Genomic DNA, 18967 nt, shown 5'->3' on the forward strand with positions numbered 1-18967 from the left:
TTCAGTAGAAACATGAAATGATGCACTTTCGCCAATATGTTACACACCAGGGACCAAAAACAAATGTCATCTATGGCTCTTGTTTGTACCAGGCACTTGAGGTCATTGGAAATGGATGAGCCAGAGGCTTTCAGTATCATGTAACATATTTTCCTTGTTAAGCATACACAATGTTTGGTTTTCATATAGCGCAACACAAAACTGGTGAAATTATCAAAGCATTACTCTTCATATAAAACAAAAAAAAATCCAACACTTCTCAATCACTGGTCAACAGCACTAAGCAGATAAAAAATGACAAGCAGAATTCCTCCAGCAACTTTGGTGTGAGGCAGGTACTGACTGTAATGGAGTAAATGATAATGACACTGCTGTGCAACAGCCTTGCAAGCATTATGTAAAGTTACATTTTAAATGAAGTGTGAAGTGTTATTTGATGCTAAGGTGTGAAAGCAAGACGTGCCTTTCTCACAAAAATTTTGGTTTGGGAAGAAAGGCATTCCATATAAAATGCCAGGCTAGTAAATACATAAATGTGTGATACAAGGCTCAATGACAGGTGGGATTTTGGAGGAAGCCTGCAGTGAAATGTGGAGGAGGTAGAGTGATATTTTTAACGCTGCAGGGGGAGACCAAGTGTAGTCAGACTTTGTCATTTAAAAAACCACAGTCAATTAAATATTTTCCATATGAATTACGTTTCTAGTTTATATAAATAATGAATGTAGATGCAGGGCTGAAAGCAGGGGTATGTACTGTATAACACACTAACTGATGTGGTTACTAAAGTTACAAGGAAAAATAAAAGACTGAATACTGTAATTTTTCTTTTTGTAATCTCATGATTTAATGTTTTGGTCCTACAACTGAAACTAGTTGTCATAATTAAGTGTATCCCACAGACATGTTTAACTGCATTTTTATTTGCTTTTTTGTCAGGCTTTTAGTCATTTGGTGTAAATTACATTGACTGTCTTCACTGAAATACATAAATACAGACTAAAATGTTAGTTCTTTAACATTACTGTGCCTTAGGGGAGTCATATTATGGCAGTGTATCACAATATTGGCCACCTTGTGTTATTAGAAGCGTAGCATAAAATATCACAAATACACTGAAGATGCTGTGTTTGAAAATCTGTTTTTAAAAGACTTTATACAATATATTCAATAACAAGTGCTTACTGCTTTTATCATTATGATTATTATTTTATTATGTGAATATTACATAATTATCTTAAAACGTATAAATACATACAGTGATAAGATATAAAAACTCTTAATTGTATATAATTTTAAATATGTTCACATATTGCTCAAATATATAATATTTTATAGAAATCACAGAAAATGATGAAAACCAAAATAAATTCATTACTTAACATTAACATTATTGTTCAGTGGCAATAGAGGTCATTGCTGAAATGCTTTAAAAGTTTTTCCTCTTCAACTCATTCACTTGGAATTTAACCTACTTTACTGGTAATATTCTTTTGCACTCTGAAGTATGAAGCCTTAATTGTATTGACTAAACAAGGGGTTATTGAAGAATATTGCTTTCAAGGCTGGTATTGATCTAGGGAAGCAAAGTCTGGGATCATTAAACTACACAGTTTTATGATATTCTAAGGAAAATGTGTCGGATATTTTTGCTAGTACTGTATTTGAGAAATAGTTTCAATAGTTCCGAATTAAATTTGCTTTGAATATTTATAGTTATGTATTTCTAATTATAATCTCCTGTGAAAGGAGGGACATTGCACAATTTAGACTGAGGTAAAATGTTAACATTGCACAAGAAAGTTCAATTTCATTTTGAATGTTTTTTGTCTTTATAACATGTCATAATGTATTTCCTATGTGGTGAGATATTTGTTGGTCTTATCCAGACCATTATTTGCAGGGTAAATACAGATGAATATAACATAATACAAATGAAAGTGCTCACTGTTTGATCGCTGTTTGATTGTACTGTAATACCCCATCACCCTCTTTGTTTTTTTAAATGGTCAGGAACATTTTTTTTCCCATGTAATTAATTGGAAGTCAATACCCAGCCCAGAGGATTCCTTTGGGAATCACAGAGCACACCTAAGCTCATATTAATTAAATAATCTTCTTTTTTTTGCATGCTTTAATTGAAAAATGCGTGTGGGAGTTGTTGTGAAACAGACAACATCAGCAAAGACTTTCTCAAGTATTTCTAATGCATTCACAAGACGTATTTAGGAGAACAGCATACTGTATGTAGGAGGCCCCGGTAGCTTGTACTTCATTTTAATTGCATATTCACAAATTAACATTTAGACCTCTGGTGGATGAAAAAAAATCTTTGTAATAAAATTAGAAAAAAAAATAAACCGGTTATAAAATTAGAATCGTGTATTTTTTATCTCTCTGTTTTACCACTGTGCTCAATGGTTTTTAGGTTACTACAAGAAGATTTTGATCGTGTATTCTTGGTGTGCTGTGTCTTTCAGGTCAGAAACAGAAGAAGATTGCTGTGGTGCAGCCAGAAAAACAGTAGGTTTACTGTTTGATTTAGAGTTTCCTTCCTTCCCCCCTCTAGATAAGTAGGCAAACCAGATGATTATAGAAGGGCTCCTCTTTGACAAACAAAACTCTCAAGGCACAGGACTGATGAAGTGCCACTCCATTACAGCAAGGCACTTTATTTTCAAAAAGAACAGATAGAAAAACAAAACAGGTTCTTCACAAACAAGATGAAGTGAGTTTCTGCTGAAGCCCAAAATCTTGTCATTGAAAATGTTTCCTGTGGGGATAATGCTGGTTTCCTTTAGTACTGAAACCATATTATCAGTAAGATAGAAAAAACAGGTCACTGCTGATTAATGATGAGTTTCATGAGTCTTCAAACCTTAAAGGAGCATTTTTTAAATAATCGATTAATTTATGTGGATTGTGTCATGTAAATTATTCAAATAATCATTTTGAGAGTAAACTTTTATCAGTATTTCAGAAGTATTTCTTTGTTCTTTGTCTGTCTGAACCCTCTGTGTTCTTTTCACAGACAACTTACCTCTGAGTCTGTGGAGAATTTACCTCATAATCTCTGTCCCAGTGCTACACTGGATGCTGGTAAAGTGAACTTTGCATGTTGTCTGTTAAAACAAGCATTACATACATATATTTTCCGACAGGTTAATGTATTTGCAAAGTTAAAGAACTAAAGGAATTAACGTTTTATTGGTTTTCAAATGGAACAAGATACTTAACCTCCACAAGAAGAAAGGGGAAAAGATTAAGCTTTTTGACACACTCTTTTTACTTGTCAAAACTTACTAAAAATGTGTTCTCTTGGTTCCCTAGTGCACCCTTCAGTTATGAGTTACTGCAGAAAATTACACCACCAAAGCATTGTAGGGAAAAATATGAAAAGGCATTTTTATTTCTAAAATATCTGAATAACTATATCTTTTTTTAAAAAAATTTTTGGAGAGCAGCATTTCTAGTATTCAAATAAATATTGTAAAAAGAAACAGTTTAGTAAAACAGCCTGTGCATGTACAGTATTAGGTGCAACACAAGGACATGGCAGATAGCACTGTTGCTTCACAGTGTCAGGGTCCTGGGCTGGATTTCCAGTCTTGGGTGTGTATCTGTGTGGAGTTTGCGTGTTCTTCTTGTGTGAGTTTCCTCCTGGAAGTCTGGTTTCCTCCCACAGGCCACAGTCATGCAGGTTCTAAAATCTTGCCTTCTCTGCCTTCTCGGGGAGTAGCTCTGCCATGAACAGTGACACCTTTTGCACAGAACAAGCATGATTTGTTTTTTAAGTGATTTTTCTAAAAATGCCTGTTTAAAATTAAATAAACTTGGAATATGATTTTTATTTTAGAAAATGTGAATGACAGTATATCCGAAATCCATCTCCCAAAAATATGACGGCAATCTCTTAGTCTGTTTGCACACGAGTTTCTCTGATTTCTGAGAAAAGCAGCTAGATTTCCCATTTTAAGTAATTAGAATAATTAAAGCTGAAAATGAGAGTGTATTTTCCAAATGATGTGAGGAAGCAAAAAAACCTTTGTTTTAACCTTTATGTTTTGCCAAGGGAGGGAACTGTAATAATCATTGTTTTTTTTACAGGTGCCACAAATGGGAAATACTGCTGTTCCCAGATTTTTGTCAACCATCGGTGTTTCTCAGGTCCCTATTTAAACAAAGGGAGGATAGCAGAACTGCCTCAGTCTGTAGGGCCTGGGAAGTGTACTTTAGTTCTAAAAGAGGTAAGCGTCTGGAACAGCAAAGCTAAAGTGATATGTAGAATTAAATCTGTTTCTGTAGTTCAGGTAGATCGTAATGAACATGAGAGAGAGCCAAATATAACAAATTTGGAGTGATTCCCCTAACTGAGGGAATGGCAGCCTATCCAAGGCTGGTCAGGCTGTCCTATCCCCCCTCACTATTGCAAGAGGCAAGCTAGGGAGGTGTTTCAAGGATGTAGTCATACACGAAGGGAGGATCTAATTGCTAGATTTATAGACATAGGCGAACAGAAGTGTATGAGATTAGGATCTAACCTTCCTCCCAAACTTCAGTTATAAACTCCATATAGCATTGGCATTTTAGCACTGCATTCATTGGTCAGGCATGAATTCAAGTAATTCCTATGCATTAGTCACAGAGACTGAATGCAGGCTCACAAAAAAAGTCCAGTGAATGCAGGCTTAAATATTACAAAAAAACCATGTGAACTCATCCCATTTATTAGAGGGTTATTGGCAATCTCATCTTCATTAACATCAATGATCTTACAATTTGTGGCACAAACAATTGCAACTTAGGTACACAATGTGTTACTGCAGCCACTGTAAGCCATAGACCAGACATTCTCAAGTGTGGTCCTGGATGGTCAAAGTCTAGCATGTCTTAAAATAATTAGTACAATTGGGGTATTCACAGCTGAGCTGCAATGAAAAAGCTGCAATAAAGACACAGTATCTTTCCCAGACTGGATGTGGTCATGATGTTTTAATGTCTTTACAAACTAATTTTCTAGAAATCTTCACAAAGCTAAGAATTGTGGAATGCCTCCCTTATACATGTATAAACCCACTCATATCAATATGAGATGCATCATTATCTTATATATATATATGAGGAAAACATTTACTGTATGTATATGAGGTTTTGGATTCATAACATATTAATAACATTCAGCAAAAGTAGTATTGTCTCTTGTGACAGTATTATGTATGAGAAAAAGTAGCTGGGCTTAGTTCAGTAAGAGCCCAAGGCCAATACTTAAGTTTAGACCTCTTATCAGTTCAATCTACAAACATTCAAATTCCGTCAGTTTTTCTAGTTGCATATCATAATACAGAAATGCTTAGAGTTCATGTTTTTTGTGAAGTCCAAAGAAAAATTAAGGCTTGTCTTTTTTCAGTTCTTAGAATGGCATTTTGTGTTTATATTAATCTTATTTTTCTGCATAAATTGTATAATAAAGAATAGTAAGGCCAAAATTACATTTTAATGTCAGAATTAGGGAATAAAATAAAATATAATTGGTGTGCTGTATATTTTGCTGGAAATAAAATGTGACTATTATAATTGTATGTTTTTGATCAATATGGAGATCATTATATCATACATGGACACAAGTACTCTCACAGTTAGCCTAGATCTACAATCATACAATTCATAAATAATCATTGGCACACAGCTACTGTATATTATACAACCAATTATTCTATTGCAAATTTAGCTTTTAACTCCAGTAACAATTTGAAGCTAATGGAATAGTGCTTTATCGGCTCCTCCAGTGACCTGACCTGAATTATGCTGATTTTTGTGCAGTTGTATAGTTGTATAGTTGTAGGAAGCTTGTTGTTGTCAGGAGTATCAACTGCTTTTGTAGTTGCTTGCTTTGTGAAACAGGAGAAATACTCACAAGCCAAATGTCGGCAAATGTTTGAGGTGTTGCATTTGTTTCAGTTATACAGAGACAATGTTGTGTTCTACTGTAGGTACTCGGAATGCTAATCAACGCAGCCTATAAACCAGGACGGGTTCTGAGAGAACTTCAACTTGTGGAAGACCCACAGTGGAATTTCCAAGAAGAAACATTAAAAGCCAAGTAGGACTTTATCTACAGAATACAAGACAGAACTCTAAGTTCCTTTGTTGTTGTTTTTTTTGGAATGAATGGCAGGGTTTCTTGAATATTGTTCTCACACTATGCTGTAACAGCCAAGAAACCTGCTTTTACTTTGCATGTGTTCAGCATTATGCTATTGTGTGAAATCAATGTAATACTTTTATATGCAGTTACTGCTCAATTTTTACGCATTTAAGGCAAAAATAGAGTACATCGTATTCGGGCTGAACTACATTCTTTGAAACAGATAATTTTTCAAAGAGAAGGTCAAATGTTTCTTTGCTACAAATGTACTGTGTTGAATTTTATATCTCCCTCTATTTCTATGTAATATACAGTATGTGTCATTGTTCTGTTGGAATGAATATTAACTATTTAAAAAATAATGTTTTAAAACCCTTCTATTTTAACTTTCTTAAAGAACACTAAATACTAAAATGTTAAAAGTGACAGTCTTGATATCAATGGGGAAGAAACAATGTAACAATCAAGGGATGTTTCTGAAGTTCATATATACGAAAAAACATACATCTAAAAAGTATTAAAACCTTAGAACTCTCAACGTGGCTTTTGCACTAATACTTAAAAACGACTGTCAAATTGGAAATCATTTGTTTTTGGAATGTAACCAAATAGTTTAGTGGTGTGGAGCTAATTTAAAACAGTATTTTGACTCTTATTGTGAAAGTGTTTTGAAAATGTCTTGCTTGCCTTTCCATAGATACAAAGGAAAGACGTACAGATCTACTATCAAGATAGTGCGAACCTCAGACCAAGTCTCAGACTTTTGCCGAAAGGTTTGCCTTAAGCTTCAGTGCTGTCCCAATTTGTTCAGCCCTGCCTTGGTTACAGACAAGTGCCCCGAGAACTGCTCTGTTCACACCAAAACTAAGTATAGTGAGTATGGCCCCACAGGCCTTGTTTTTTTTCTTCCTATGAGGTAATTCACCTGAAAAGATTTTGTTCTATTTTTGTTCTATGTTTACATTCCAGAAAGCATATGTTTGTCACACAGCATGAATTATTCTAAAGTTCTGCATTTTTATACTGTGATGTTGCAACATTTTATTTTTGTTTAAGGAGAAACCTCCCAATGACAAAAGTAGCTTTATAGTCTATCTAATGAATAGACTGTAAGTGCATGCATGCCTTTTTACTTATCTATTTATATATTTATTGAAATTTTATTCACTTTCTCAATGACAGTTATGTCTTTAGATTATAGATCGGCATGAATAAAGCTCCACTTCATCACTGAATGATAACAAATTAAGTAAATACACTTGAAAAAAGATGAGCTTTCAAAGATGGTTCATATTATAGACATGTGGTTCTGCTTTTTGTTTACAAATACCCTTCAGAGTTTATTCGTTTAAAGTCAGACCTTGTAATTACATTTTATTTACCATAAGTATCTTAGCTCTTAGTCATTAATGAATTGATTCTCCAAACTAGCAAAGTTCAGGACCTACAGTATACAATACAGATCTTCAAACACATGGAAGCTTTCTCACCAAATAAATTCTTCTCAATCTAAAAATAAAATTACTTTAACAAATAAAATCTATAGGAACTGCAGTCATAATTGTGAATTCTCAGTATATAACTATAGATTGCACTGGCAATATACTATAAACATTGATTCATATTCTGTTATTCTGCATTTTCTTTGTTCAGATTGCGAACATTTATTTTTATGTATTTGGTCTTTGTATACACATACTGTAGGCACAGAGTATGAATACATTATAAATTGTAAAATTTTAAAATGTGACCCTGGATGGGAATAAAGGTCTTAGTTCTTTTAATTAGTATAATAATTATACTAAGTATAATTATTTTGGATTTAGATCATATAAAATGCATGAAGTGAAATTTAATAACACTTCTTTCAATATTATGGTAATTATAAACAATTTTGGTAAACAACTTTCATGTGATCTCAAGACAGTATGAGACCTCAGATAGGAAACAAAATACTGATGATGATGAATATCTTCATCTCAGGAACTAAAGTTTTTTCTAAATCAAAATATACAATATTTTTGGGAAACTCCTATACTATTGAAAAGCTAAATAATGCAGTACTTGTTAAATATTGTTGCGAAAATAAGAAATTGATCCATAGTGGAAGATTATTCGTAGCTCTTATTCTTTAGCTGTAGTGTTGCCTGGAATTCCCTGCCAGTTGCAATAAATTGGTACAAGACTTAGTAGATGTGCTACTCGAGTTGACAGTGGCTGAAAATTAGCTTTATTCTATTACTTATGTAGCAGGGCAGAAGCTGCTGTCAAAAAATATTGTGCAGTGCATGTAACTGATGATTATTTAAACAGACCAAGCTGTATAATTACCTCTGTCTGACTATACCTTTATATACGTGTATGTGTAGACTACAATTTATTGCCCAATTTGCTATGCAAGCATCTTTCAGTGAGTTGTTATACCTATGCATTGTTATAATGCAATGTAGGCTGTAGTCATAGAGTTGATGTTTTGTTATGGTTAATATACTAATTACTCTCCAACAGAAGAACACGTTCACAAGATATACATCCACTTTGAATCACAGGTCTTCAGATAAAAATCTTCTTAATAGAACACAGATTACTAGGAGCTGGAGTTATTCTCGATTGCGTGATCGTTGGGTCACATGACCTATAGTTGAATGGCCATTCGGCCAGTACCCCTCTAAACACTGCAGTCTCAGCAGTCATTAAGTAATCAGTGTAAGATTGATTAATTATACAATTAGAATTTAGAGATTAATTTATTGATGCAAATCAATTAATTTGCAGAGTTAAAGAAGAGCATTATGAAAATTAAAAAAATGAAGTGTTAATTACATCTAAAAACATTTCATTAAATAAACAAGTGTATCAATATCCCCAAGATGTACTGTACTGACAGGTTTCTCTCCCTTTGTGGACTGTTTTTAATGAAACTGCCACCACAGCTTGAAATTTGCTATCAGTTGAAAGCTGCAGTTGCTCACCCATTTTACCTTGCACAATTATATGTTTGCAGAATAAATACATTGATATCACAGCCCTGATCTATACGTATCCACCCCCTTGTCCTTTGATGCTGTCTTTCTCCTCAGATTTCCATGCTGATATCACCTTAGACACCAATCCATACCAACAATCACCCTTCCTTCACAATTGTTGAGGCCCCCTGTTGCAGCCATGTTTGCCATGATTACAGACAACAAGGCCTGTCGGGCATTTTACTGCATGACTTTAAGCCTGCTGGGATGTTATTTTTTTAATTAATGCGTGATCCACACCTGGGTGGCAACCCTCGCTTTTAATATACTTGGTGTCCCTCATTTACCCAGATGTTTCCATTTTTTTTCCAACTACTGTACATCATAATAAAGCACCTGGTATTCTGCTGCAGAATGCCATTCCAAATACATTAGCTGTTATCCAAGCTATGGAGAAATTGACCAAAAGAGCTGAAAAAACGTTGCTAAAAGGAAATTTGAAAATTGTCCTTGTGAGACATACAAATCTGGTTGATCTAATGCAGCGGTTTAAGTATTGTAAAGTTCAAGTGCACAAAACACGTAATAAAACTGAAGAATTCAGAAAATGTACGCAAAATGCACAAATCAAAACAAAACTATTTTGTTAAAAATATACATGTTAATGATATACAGGTACATGTTCTTGATTATCATTTTCATTTCATGCCAGATTGTCCGTGATACTGTTGAATAAAATGGATATGTAATTGTGTTGATAGCAATAAACACCTCTTTAAAACTAAATGCTTGTGCACATACTGTACATTGTAGTAATTAAATGACTGACTGTGATGATTAAGCTCTCACAATGGGATAATTACTTCATAAATGAATTTAGAAGAGGCGATATTGACCTCTTGGTGCTGCAAGACAGAAATAGAGGTTAGAAATCTAGTTGAGAAAAACAACAGGCTCTTCTATGTATTACCTAAGTAAGGTTAGGAGAAGAAGTCACAGTTTCAGTAGTGAGTATGTCCTCTGCTTTAGCAGAAGAAAACCTCATTAGCCTAGTCAGAGATAGAGCTGGAGCTTGGGAAATGACATTCTATGCACTGTATGCCTTCAAAGTACTCAGAAATGACAATTACTGGTGTCTCTGAAGTACTTGATGGAATTTAACGTATTTTATCAGAGCAAAGCTTATGATCAGCCTGTTAAATCCTATTCCAGTGTCGGTTAACCCACTGAAGTTGACTTTGGAGGCATTTTAGTATAACATGCGCTTCGGAAACAGTTTGATGAGGATAGATTCCACTTTCACATAGAATTTCAAAGTTGTAAGAAGTCTCAGCTGACTGAAAATGCATAATTGCACAAAATACTATGCACATTGAGCTTAGGCAAGTGATTTATAAACTCCAAATGTGTTCTCAGTTATTCACAACCTTTTTTTAAAAAAAAATTGGATTGGATAATTATCATGCTGTACCTTCCCAATTTAACATTTTCAATTATTAGTCAGCTTGGCTCACTGCTACAAATCTTTTGCTGCACGGGGAAAATATGGACCTCTGCATGTATTCCTCTGACATATCCATCTGTCAGAGCCATTTGACTTGCTGTGAGCTCGATGGTGCTTTACAGAAGAGTTAGCATCAATTGGAGGTGTAATATGCCTCTGACAGCAACACTACTAGCACAGCAGGTTTGTTCTTGTGTAGCTTGTTTAGGATATCATCACATATCCAACTCAACCCACCCACCAATGGTGGCATTTATCCTGTTGCATTGGCACTTCAGGAATCTGGTAACAGTTTGCAGATGACACAGCCTGGTTTTGAACTGGCACCAATACGACAGCTGGACAAGAGGGTTAAACCTGTGTCTCAACCATTGGCCTTTAATGTTTGAGCCACTTGGGAGGTCTGACCCATTACCAAGCCTTCTGAACCATTTATTGACATAAAATGGGTATTCTGAACAATATCATGTCTACATGTTTGCTTTTGTGCTGATGACTGTAGCATTTGCTTTTGTATTTCCTTGTTTGTTTTACATTTCTTACCAGAAAAGCACTACTTTTCAAAATAATTTTGCAATGATCTAATGCTTTAGTCCATTTCTTACACTGGTTTTTACTTTGGGATGTTCCTACAGCAAAAGCATATTGTGTTGCTTAATAAATGATACAAGCCATTTTATTGATATGTTAATTGATTATGCTTTTATAAAAACAGGTACATTTCTGTACCGGTCTGTTTTGATTCATTGTGATTCCTTTTTATGTTTTTTTAATGCTAAATCTTGATGGTTATTGTCTACTTTAGTTGGGAGAATAAAGAAGGGAAGATGAATAGAATTTTATTTGACACTTATTTTTGTCTAGTATTTCTGATTTGGCTAAGGTATTCCATTTTTCTGTTATTAGCTTATTACTATGGGAAGAAGAAAAAAGTTATCAAACCAGCTATTGGTGAAAACCTCCCGGACAGTGGACTGGCCAAGCCTGCTCGTCGGAGGAAGAAACGCAAATCCATTTTCGTGCAGAAGAAGCGCCGCTCATCTACAGTGGACTATACGCCAGCTGGTTCTCCGCAGGTAAGGCTGGGAGAATAAGACATCTCTCTCTTCATCCACCTACAGTACTTCATATGATGTATGAAGGTAGGTAACTCCCCAGGCAGTTTCAAACATTGTTTCGTTCTGATTTACTTTTATTCAATTAGATTTATACATAGAGGTGAAAGCTACTTTAATTTCTTAACAATGTTGTATTATTGTCCAGTCCTGTGTGCCCTTGACAGCACTATTCCAATACTTCAAGTGTAATGAGGGTTTTAGTGTTTATATATTATTTTAGACCTTTGTAAAAAATCACAACATCATCATTATATTCAACATAAAGTTTTCTTTATGTAACCAGATAAGACAGTACAAACTCAGCCTGTCTCAGTATTCATACCCAATCCATTTTCATTATGTTTGTCATTTTGATTACGTGCATTTTTGTTGCCTGTGGCTGACACCTAAAGGGCTGAACATGAAAACAGATGCCTCAGATCAGGAATGGGCAGCTCCAGTCTGAAAGAAAGATTACAAACAAGGGGAGGACAAGAAGTGGCTCCTGTTTTGAGTTGTAAATGCAAATCGGCGTAGTGTCCACTAATTTGTGTTTCACTGTTTATGTCGAAGAAGTCCACTGTGTTGACTTGGAGGAATTTGAATGCTAAGTCTCAAGTCCCCTTGTAGTCTTCCCTCTTCACGACTAAAAAGATTCTGTTCCTTCTGCCTGTCAGTGTAGAAGATTCCCTTAAGACCCCAAATGCATCCAGCAGCTCTTCTCTGGACTGATTCCAAAGCAGCAACATCTTTTCTTTAATATTCATTTTTACATGTGCTTATAATTCATTGTACTCCTCTTCTTTAACTGGATCCTGTTGTTTTTAATCCTTTTATAAAGCATTCTTTTCTTATATATTTTCCTATTCGATTTGTTTAACCATTTGGAATATCAGTTTTTGGCTTTTGATTAGCTCACTCTTGGGATAAATTTGTTCTGTGCTTCAAGCAGAATCTGTCTAAGAAGCTAAGTAGCTTTCCATTCTCCACTTAATTGTATCTTGTCCCATATTACCTCTCTTCAGTTCTGTCCCCTTTCTTCAAAGTCAGCTTCCCAGAAATAGTAAACTTTTGGACTATATTTTGCCCATCTTCAAAACGCAAGGTTTTAAGGGATAGAGTCCTGTGAGTTGTAGAGGTACTTTTCAATCAACAAATGATTAAGACCAGAAAACAGTGGTATTACTTCTTATGAGGTAATTATTATCTAGTATATGAATTATTACAATTACATTAAATTGGTAACTAGACAATGATAATTAATCTGAGATGTTAGGAAGAAATCTAAGCACAAAGATATTTTGTAACCTTAACAACAGTTATGATAAACAGAAAGATAAAGTGACCTTGAAAAAAAATTATCAGTTTTTCCTACTGGTGTGGTATCATAAGCAATATCATCTTACTTCCACTTCTGAAGATTGTATGCTCATATCTAGCCATACGTTTCTTTTTGTGTACGAAGTATATTGGACTGAGCTGGCGCTGAACAGCTGTTCCAGCAGATGCAGCGCCAGCTCAGATGCAGGGTGTCTGCCGGAGGGCGGGATGGAAGGGCGCGAGGAAGCTTCGGCACAGCTCCCGATGCCAGACACGTTCTGCTGGCCGTTACAGGACAGCGAGGAGGACGAGGATCCGGAGGGCGCCGAAGACGACACCGGCAGCGAGGCGACCAGCTCCGAGCCGCGCGACGACCACACGGACGCCTCGTCGGTGGAGGTGGTGAGCAGCAGACCTCGGAGGGCAGTGACCTTGAGGCGAAACACGGACTCCGGCGGATCTGCCAGCACGGAGAGGTCCCGGCGCAAAAGGACCACACGCTCAGGGTCCTACACTGAAGACGTGAAGTACCATCCCGCCAAACGCACAGCCACGAAGGTGAGGCCTGCTCAATAGTGGTAATGCCAATATAAAAAAAACACCTCTTTAAGTTTTAAGTGTCTCAATGTGTAATTCTATGTTATACTTTATCTTTACAGAAAATATTTTTTAAAAAACATAAGAAAGGTTACAAATGAGAAAAAGCCACTCAACCCATCTGGCCTATTTGGTAGTCAGTAGCTGTTTGATCCAAGGATCTCATCAAACCGTTTCTTGAAGTAATGCAAAGTATTGGCTTCAGGTACATGGCCAGATAGCTTGTTCCATACTCCCACAACCCTTTAGGTAAAGAAGTGCCACCTATTCTCGGGTTTAAATACACTTCCACAGAGTTTCCACTTGTGCCCTCCAGTTCATGTTTCACTGTTCATTTTGAAGTCCACTGTCCATAGATCAACAATATCCTGGTCACTCCACAAAGGGGGCTTATATGGAAATGAAAAAAAACCCAACAAACTAACCTTGAGGAATTTGAATGCCAAGTATCAGGTTACCTCGTAGTCTTCTTTGTACAACTTTGTAAACCTGTCGGTATAGGACATTACTTTAAGTCCCAGAATACATCTGGTTGCTTTTCTCTAAATTGATTCCAGAGCAACAATATATATGTTTGTGCCGTACAGATATAAAATAACACAAAGGTTTCTTTGTGTTCTTTCTGCACTACAGCTCAAGCTTCTGTTAAATAAACTTATCATACATTACATGTCTTTTTGTACTTTGCGGTATGTTTATCCCATATGCCAAATTGTTTGATGCTTTCAAATCTCCGAAACTATTTTAAAAGTACTGTTTTTAATAATTAGAAAAATAGATTAGCACTAATAACTGTGGTATAAATGGTCTTTCCCACAACACAAGTGCACTCATTAATCTCATTTGATATGATCTTAAACATTATATATCATATATGTTATACATATTTAGTTTAGGCTTTAGAAGTTTAATAATGATTAAACCACAGAATCCTAGAAAAATCTTAATTTTACTATTTCTGATCTAGGACTAATCAGGGAAATATAGGGTGCTTCATATACTCGTTTGTTTTATATTGTTTAATTATTCTATATTCCACAGACAATGAAGTCAAGTTTAGCTTTCATTGACTTCGATCTTTGTGGTTAAAACAATAATTTTTCAGCTTTGTTTTTTTACCTCCAAGAGTTGCAAATGTAATGTCTGTTGCGATCAGTGTTGACACAAAAGAAATCTTCAGTAACTGTATTTCTGGAGCGTTTTTTGAAAAATTGCTTCCACAGTTAAACAAAGTCTTGTCTGGGCAGTCAGGTTTCTTTTATAAAACTTGATTCATGAACTTAAAAGTGTTGTCATTTTGGAGAGTAGAAATATAAATTAGCTATTTCTAAACTGAGTTTCCTTTTTTAAACAATTTTTAAATAAAATATTTAAAAGAATAGAAAAAAAGCTCTCTGTAGTGTCATATGTAGTGGCTGAGATATCTGCCATTTTTTTTGGAAATAAATAAGAAACGTATTATATTAGTGATATGCGATACTTCCATCTTTGCAATCGGAAAAAACCTTGTTGCTTTTAAATACACATATACCGTATGAATACAGGAACCATAAGGAAATGAGACTATCATCATATATTAATATGCTCCTTTCATTTATGTGTTTTCTGCTGCTTACTGCCAAAGCTGTTTTCTAATACCTGTGTTTACCTATCATTTAGGTTTTCCAGTTAGTGTGTACATTGATATGTGATAATTAGGAAATTAAAATTAAATATACCAAAGACTACCATTGTCCTTAATGCCATCTACATGTTGGGTTTTTTTCACCACAAACTCCTTTGTTTTGAGAGAAAATGCTACCTTCCATTTTTTTAACCATCCAGGTAGAAACTTTTGAAGATGAAGACAGACTGGTTCTGGACAGCAACCCACTAGAGTGGACAGTGGCAGATGTTGTCAGGTTTATTAAGTCTACGGATTGTGCTCCTCTTGCCAAAATATTTCAAGAACAGGTATTAACAAGCATCAAACTGTATTTAACAGACATTTGACTATTTCTGATCCTGTGCATATGATTGGCATGCCAATGTAAATATGTGCTCTCTGTTTTATGAGCATGACTGTTTTATGTTTTCTTCTTTTTCCAGGATATTGATGGCCAGGCACTACTTCTTTTAACACTTCCAACAGTGCAGGAGTGCATGGAGTTAAAACTTGGACCAGCCATAAAATTATGTCACCAGATTGAAAGAGTGAAATTTGCATTTTATGCACAGTACGCGAATTGACTCTACCGCCAAATGTGAAAGACTGACATGTATTACGTGAAAGGTACTACAGTGTATGTTACTGTTGGGTTTATTCAGTGTGATTTTTTTTAATTGATGCAGTTTATTTTTTGAAAATGGGTCTTGAAATCAGACTATATGGTCTAAAACCAGCTCAGTGCAAGTCTTAAAGGAATATAGATGGAATTCTGTACCCTCTGTATAATGTTGTTGCTTCATTACTCAGTGGTTCTTGTACAGTTCCATGCTATTTACAGGGAAATTTCAATCAAGCAGCTACAGCTTATAGCAACATCCAATTAGCTGCAGTGTTACTTCACAGCAGCACTGTTGTTTGTGTAAGTTAAGTGTCATATTGCTGATGACGTCCATTCTCAATGCAGTTTTATAGTTTGCTTTTAAACTGTAAATTTATATTTGCTACCGAGCTGAGATTTCAATTCAGCAGCCAGGATAAAGCATTCTAGAATAAGCCATATACTATGAAGTCAAACAGGGACACCTCTTTGAGTTTATTCTGATCCTCTGATTTTGCTTGGATAGTGAAAAGTTTTGGTAATACAAATAAACAATTTTCGATCCTGGACAAGAATTGCTGGCCTACCAGGCTAAAAGTGAGTTTTTCATTGCAGGATATAGTTAGAGGTACAGTATGCGACACCTTTTTAATAGGAAAGGAGATGTCTCTTTTTAATTTAATTAATGTGTTTTATTAATATTGGTAGCTAAAATCATAATTAAAACAACGGTAGCTTATGTGAGATGAAATATTTCAGAAGTGCAATGCTCTTTACTTAAATTGGTTAGTTTTTGTTTTGTTGTTTGAAACTGATTGAGGCTTTTCTTCAAACTGCATAATTAAGCAACATGCAGTAATCTGTTTTAGATGGAGTAGAAAATAATAGTAAAGAATATTTTTACAGATTTTTATTTTGCATGTTACGAAACACATTGCACATGCCCATCAGCCAAACAAAGTGAATTTAATTAGGTACAAATAGCTACATTATATCAACTTTATTCTGTGCAATGTGTCCCTATATTAAAAGTGCTTTGAAGATACTGTGAGTTCTTTTAAGCCATGAAGTAATTGGTATATTTTTTGTTGCAACTGTTTAAATAAGAAACTATATTTATGGACTTTAAATTTAGTTTAGGTATCGTTTAAAGTTTGTTAATCAACATATGATGCACTTTTTCAATTATTATTTTTGAAGACAGCCTCAAAGCCATTTTAAAAATTATTTTTATTGTATGTTCCAATTGTATTTTACCTACAACACCCTGGTTTTTAAAGGAATCCTACGACAACATACATTTGCAATTAACTGATTTTATATCATACTTTTGTCATTTTCCTTGGGTAACAATAATTCAACTGTGAAACAAGTTAAAACTTGTATTATTTACCCAACTATGCAAAATGAAATAAGAAAAAAAGTTCATAAAGTGTTAAAGAAGTCAATTTTGTACAGATTTTTACAAAGCTTTTTGTGCAGAAAAATTGCAATTCATGTTCCATTGTTTCTAGAAGCTGTTTATAACCAGAATGTTCTTGAAAATTTCTAATATAACTAATAATCCACTCTTTGATTGACCTGAACAGTTTTTGCATGCATAAGATGTCATATTACAAGCATCAAAAAGAAATGGTTTACGGGACTATACTGTAACATGTGTTGTCTTTTTCAGCATTTCTTTGAGACTTCATTTCTTGAGGAGGTTGATGTTAACCAGTTTCTGTGCAGGTATTATTCATTTGAGTGGGAGGTTGGTAAGTTGTGAGAAAGTCTGTTCTTTATATCAGAGAATTGTGGCCGACTGAAAGGTGCCAGTACGTTGGAGTTTCTGGAGGAAGGTGTATCACTATAAATTCATTGCGTGTGCTCAACCTTTAGGTCTGAACTGCTGAAGTTTCTAAAACAAAAACTAAAGCTGGAGCCCGTGTGAGATCTTTGCCATTAATGTTTATTTTTAATGTTTTGCTTCGCTTCCTTGAAATAAATAGTTTCTTTTGTTTAATTAAGAAAAATCTAATGCTTAAATTTGGAGTCACAGTGATGGGGTTGATTTTTTTCAGTCTAAACAGAATGATAAAGTATTTCAGGCTAAATATGCCTTCCTGTACATATGTTTTCATGTAAATAATGAATTATTATATTCAGATATCTATTTTAAATGTTTGCTCAATTCAGAGATGTCTGTTTGTACATGTTGAATCAAAAGGCACATTGAGAAAATAAAAAAAAATAAAAAGAAACAAACTGTTCATTTTGTCATTTTCTGCACTGTTTTCACTGGTTAAGTGTCTTTAGTGTTCATACTTAAAAGATGTAAAGATAGAAGAGAAGCTGAAAATTTTGAAAGGGTGGCATATCTGATGAATTCTGATGATCTTAATGGCAGACAGTGAAACACACGCAAAGAGAAGAAACCCCGAAAGCAGCACAGCATCGTGGGAGCCCCGTTAATGCCAGGTTTAGGATGTTTCTCTCACTGCAGTTTTATGCTGTCCACATTTTGAAATCCATCCTCCTCCTGTTGTTGCCTCAGTATCAACAACATACCAGTGCGATCCCTGCATCTTTCAACGCAGTAGTGTTCAGCCTTCACGACATGGATCACTCAGGTGCTTCAGCTACGATGGGAGGTCATGGTCAACACCTGGGGCTACAGTAACACTACATACATATGTCATAAAACCTGTGTCATAAAACCACGGCCAGTTAAAGTCGATGGTACTGTAGCTGATTACAGTTTGAGTGGCGAAGCATTCTTTGTGGTCTGTGCGGGATGTCCTTGCTAGTGTGTCCCACATATTTGTGATTGTGTTTAAGGTCTACCTTAACAAACCTTGTATTGTTGCCTTAAATAGGAGAACTTGGCTTTATACACCACGTGACCTCTATCAAATTTTCCCCTTTTTTTAGCTCATTTTCAAATGCTGTCAAAAACATGTTAACCAATAATGAAAAGATGTTTCAGCCAAACCGTGTAGAATAAATTAAGTGTATTCCATCTAACATTTGCTTGAATAGGGAGATGTATTTGTAAAGAGCTGAGGAGCTGGTTGGGTATTGTCTAGTGATATAAAAGTAAGGAGTTTTAT

The 18967-nt window shown here is 35.0% G+C and overlaps 1 protein-coding gene across 2 annotated transcripts in view; it reads left to right on the top strand.

Annotated features, from left to right (window-relative positions):
- The window catches only part of sfmbt2 (Scm like with four mbt domains 2), an 87322-nt gene extending 69200 nt beyond the window's left edge, over positions 1-18122 (top strand). For both annotated transcript variants that reach the window (XM_088924127.1, XM_088924128.1), the window contains 9 exons: positions 2481-2523; positions 3032-3099; positions 4108-4247; positions 5991-6100; positions 6843-7018; positions 11522-11691; positions 13327-13590; positions 15454-15582; positions 15718-18122. In XM_088924127.1, coding sequence (XP_088780253.1) covers positions 2481-2523; positions 3032-3099; positions 4108-4247; positions 5991-6100; positions 6843-7018; positions 11522-11691; positions 13327-13590; positions 15454-15582; positions 15718-15858 — 1241 coding nt within the window. In that variant the 3' untranslated portion in view covers positions 15859-18122. The remainder of the gene's footprint in view (positions 1-2480; positions 2524-3031; positions 3100-4107; positions 4248-5990; positions 6101-6842; positions 7019-11521; positions 11692-13326; positions 13591-15453; positions 15583-15717) is intronic.
- The last annotated feature ends 845 nt before the right edge of the window (positions 18123-18967 follow it).

Source organism: Atractosteus spatula, chromosome 8 (assembly GCF_055471065.1).
Source record: "Atractosteus spatula isolate fAtrSpa1 chromosome 8, fAtrSpa1.hap1, whole genome shotgun sequence".
NCBI lineage: Eukaryota > Metazoa > Chordata > Actinopteri > Semionotiformes > Lepisosteidae > Atractosteus > Atractosteus spatula.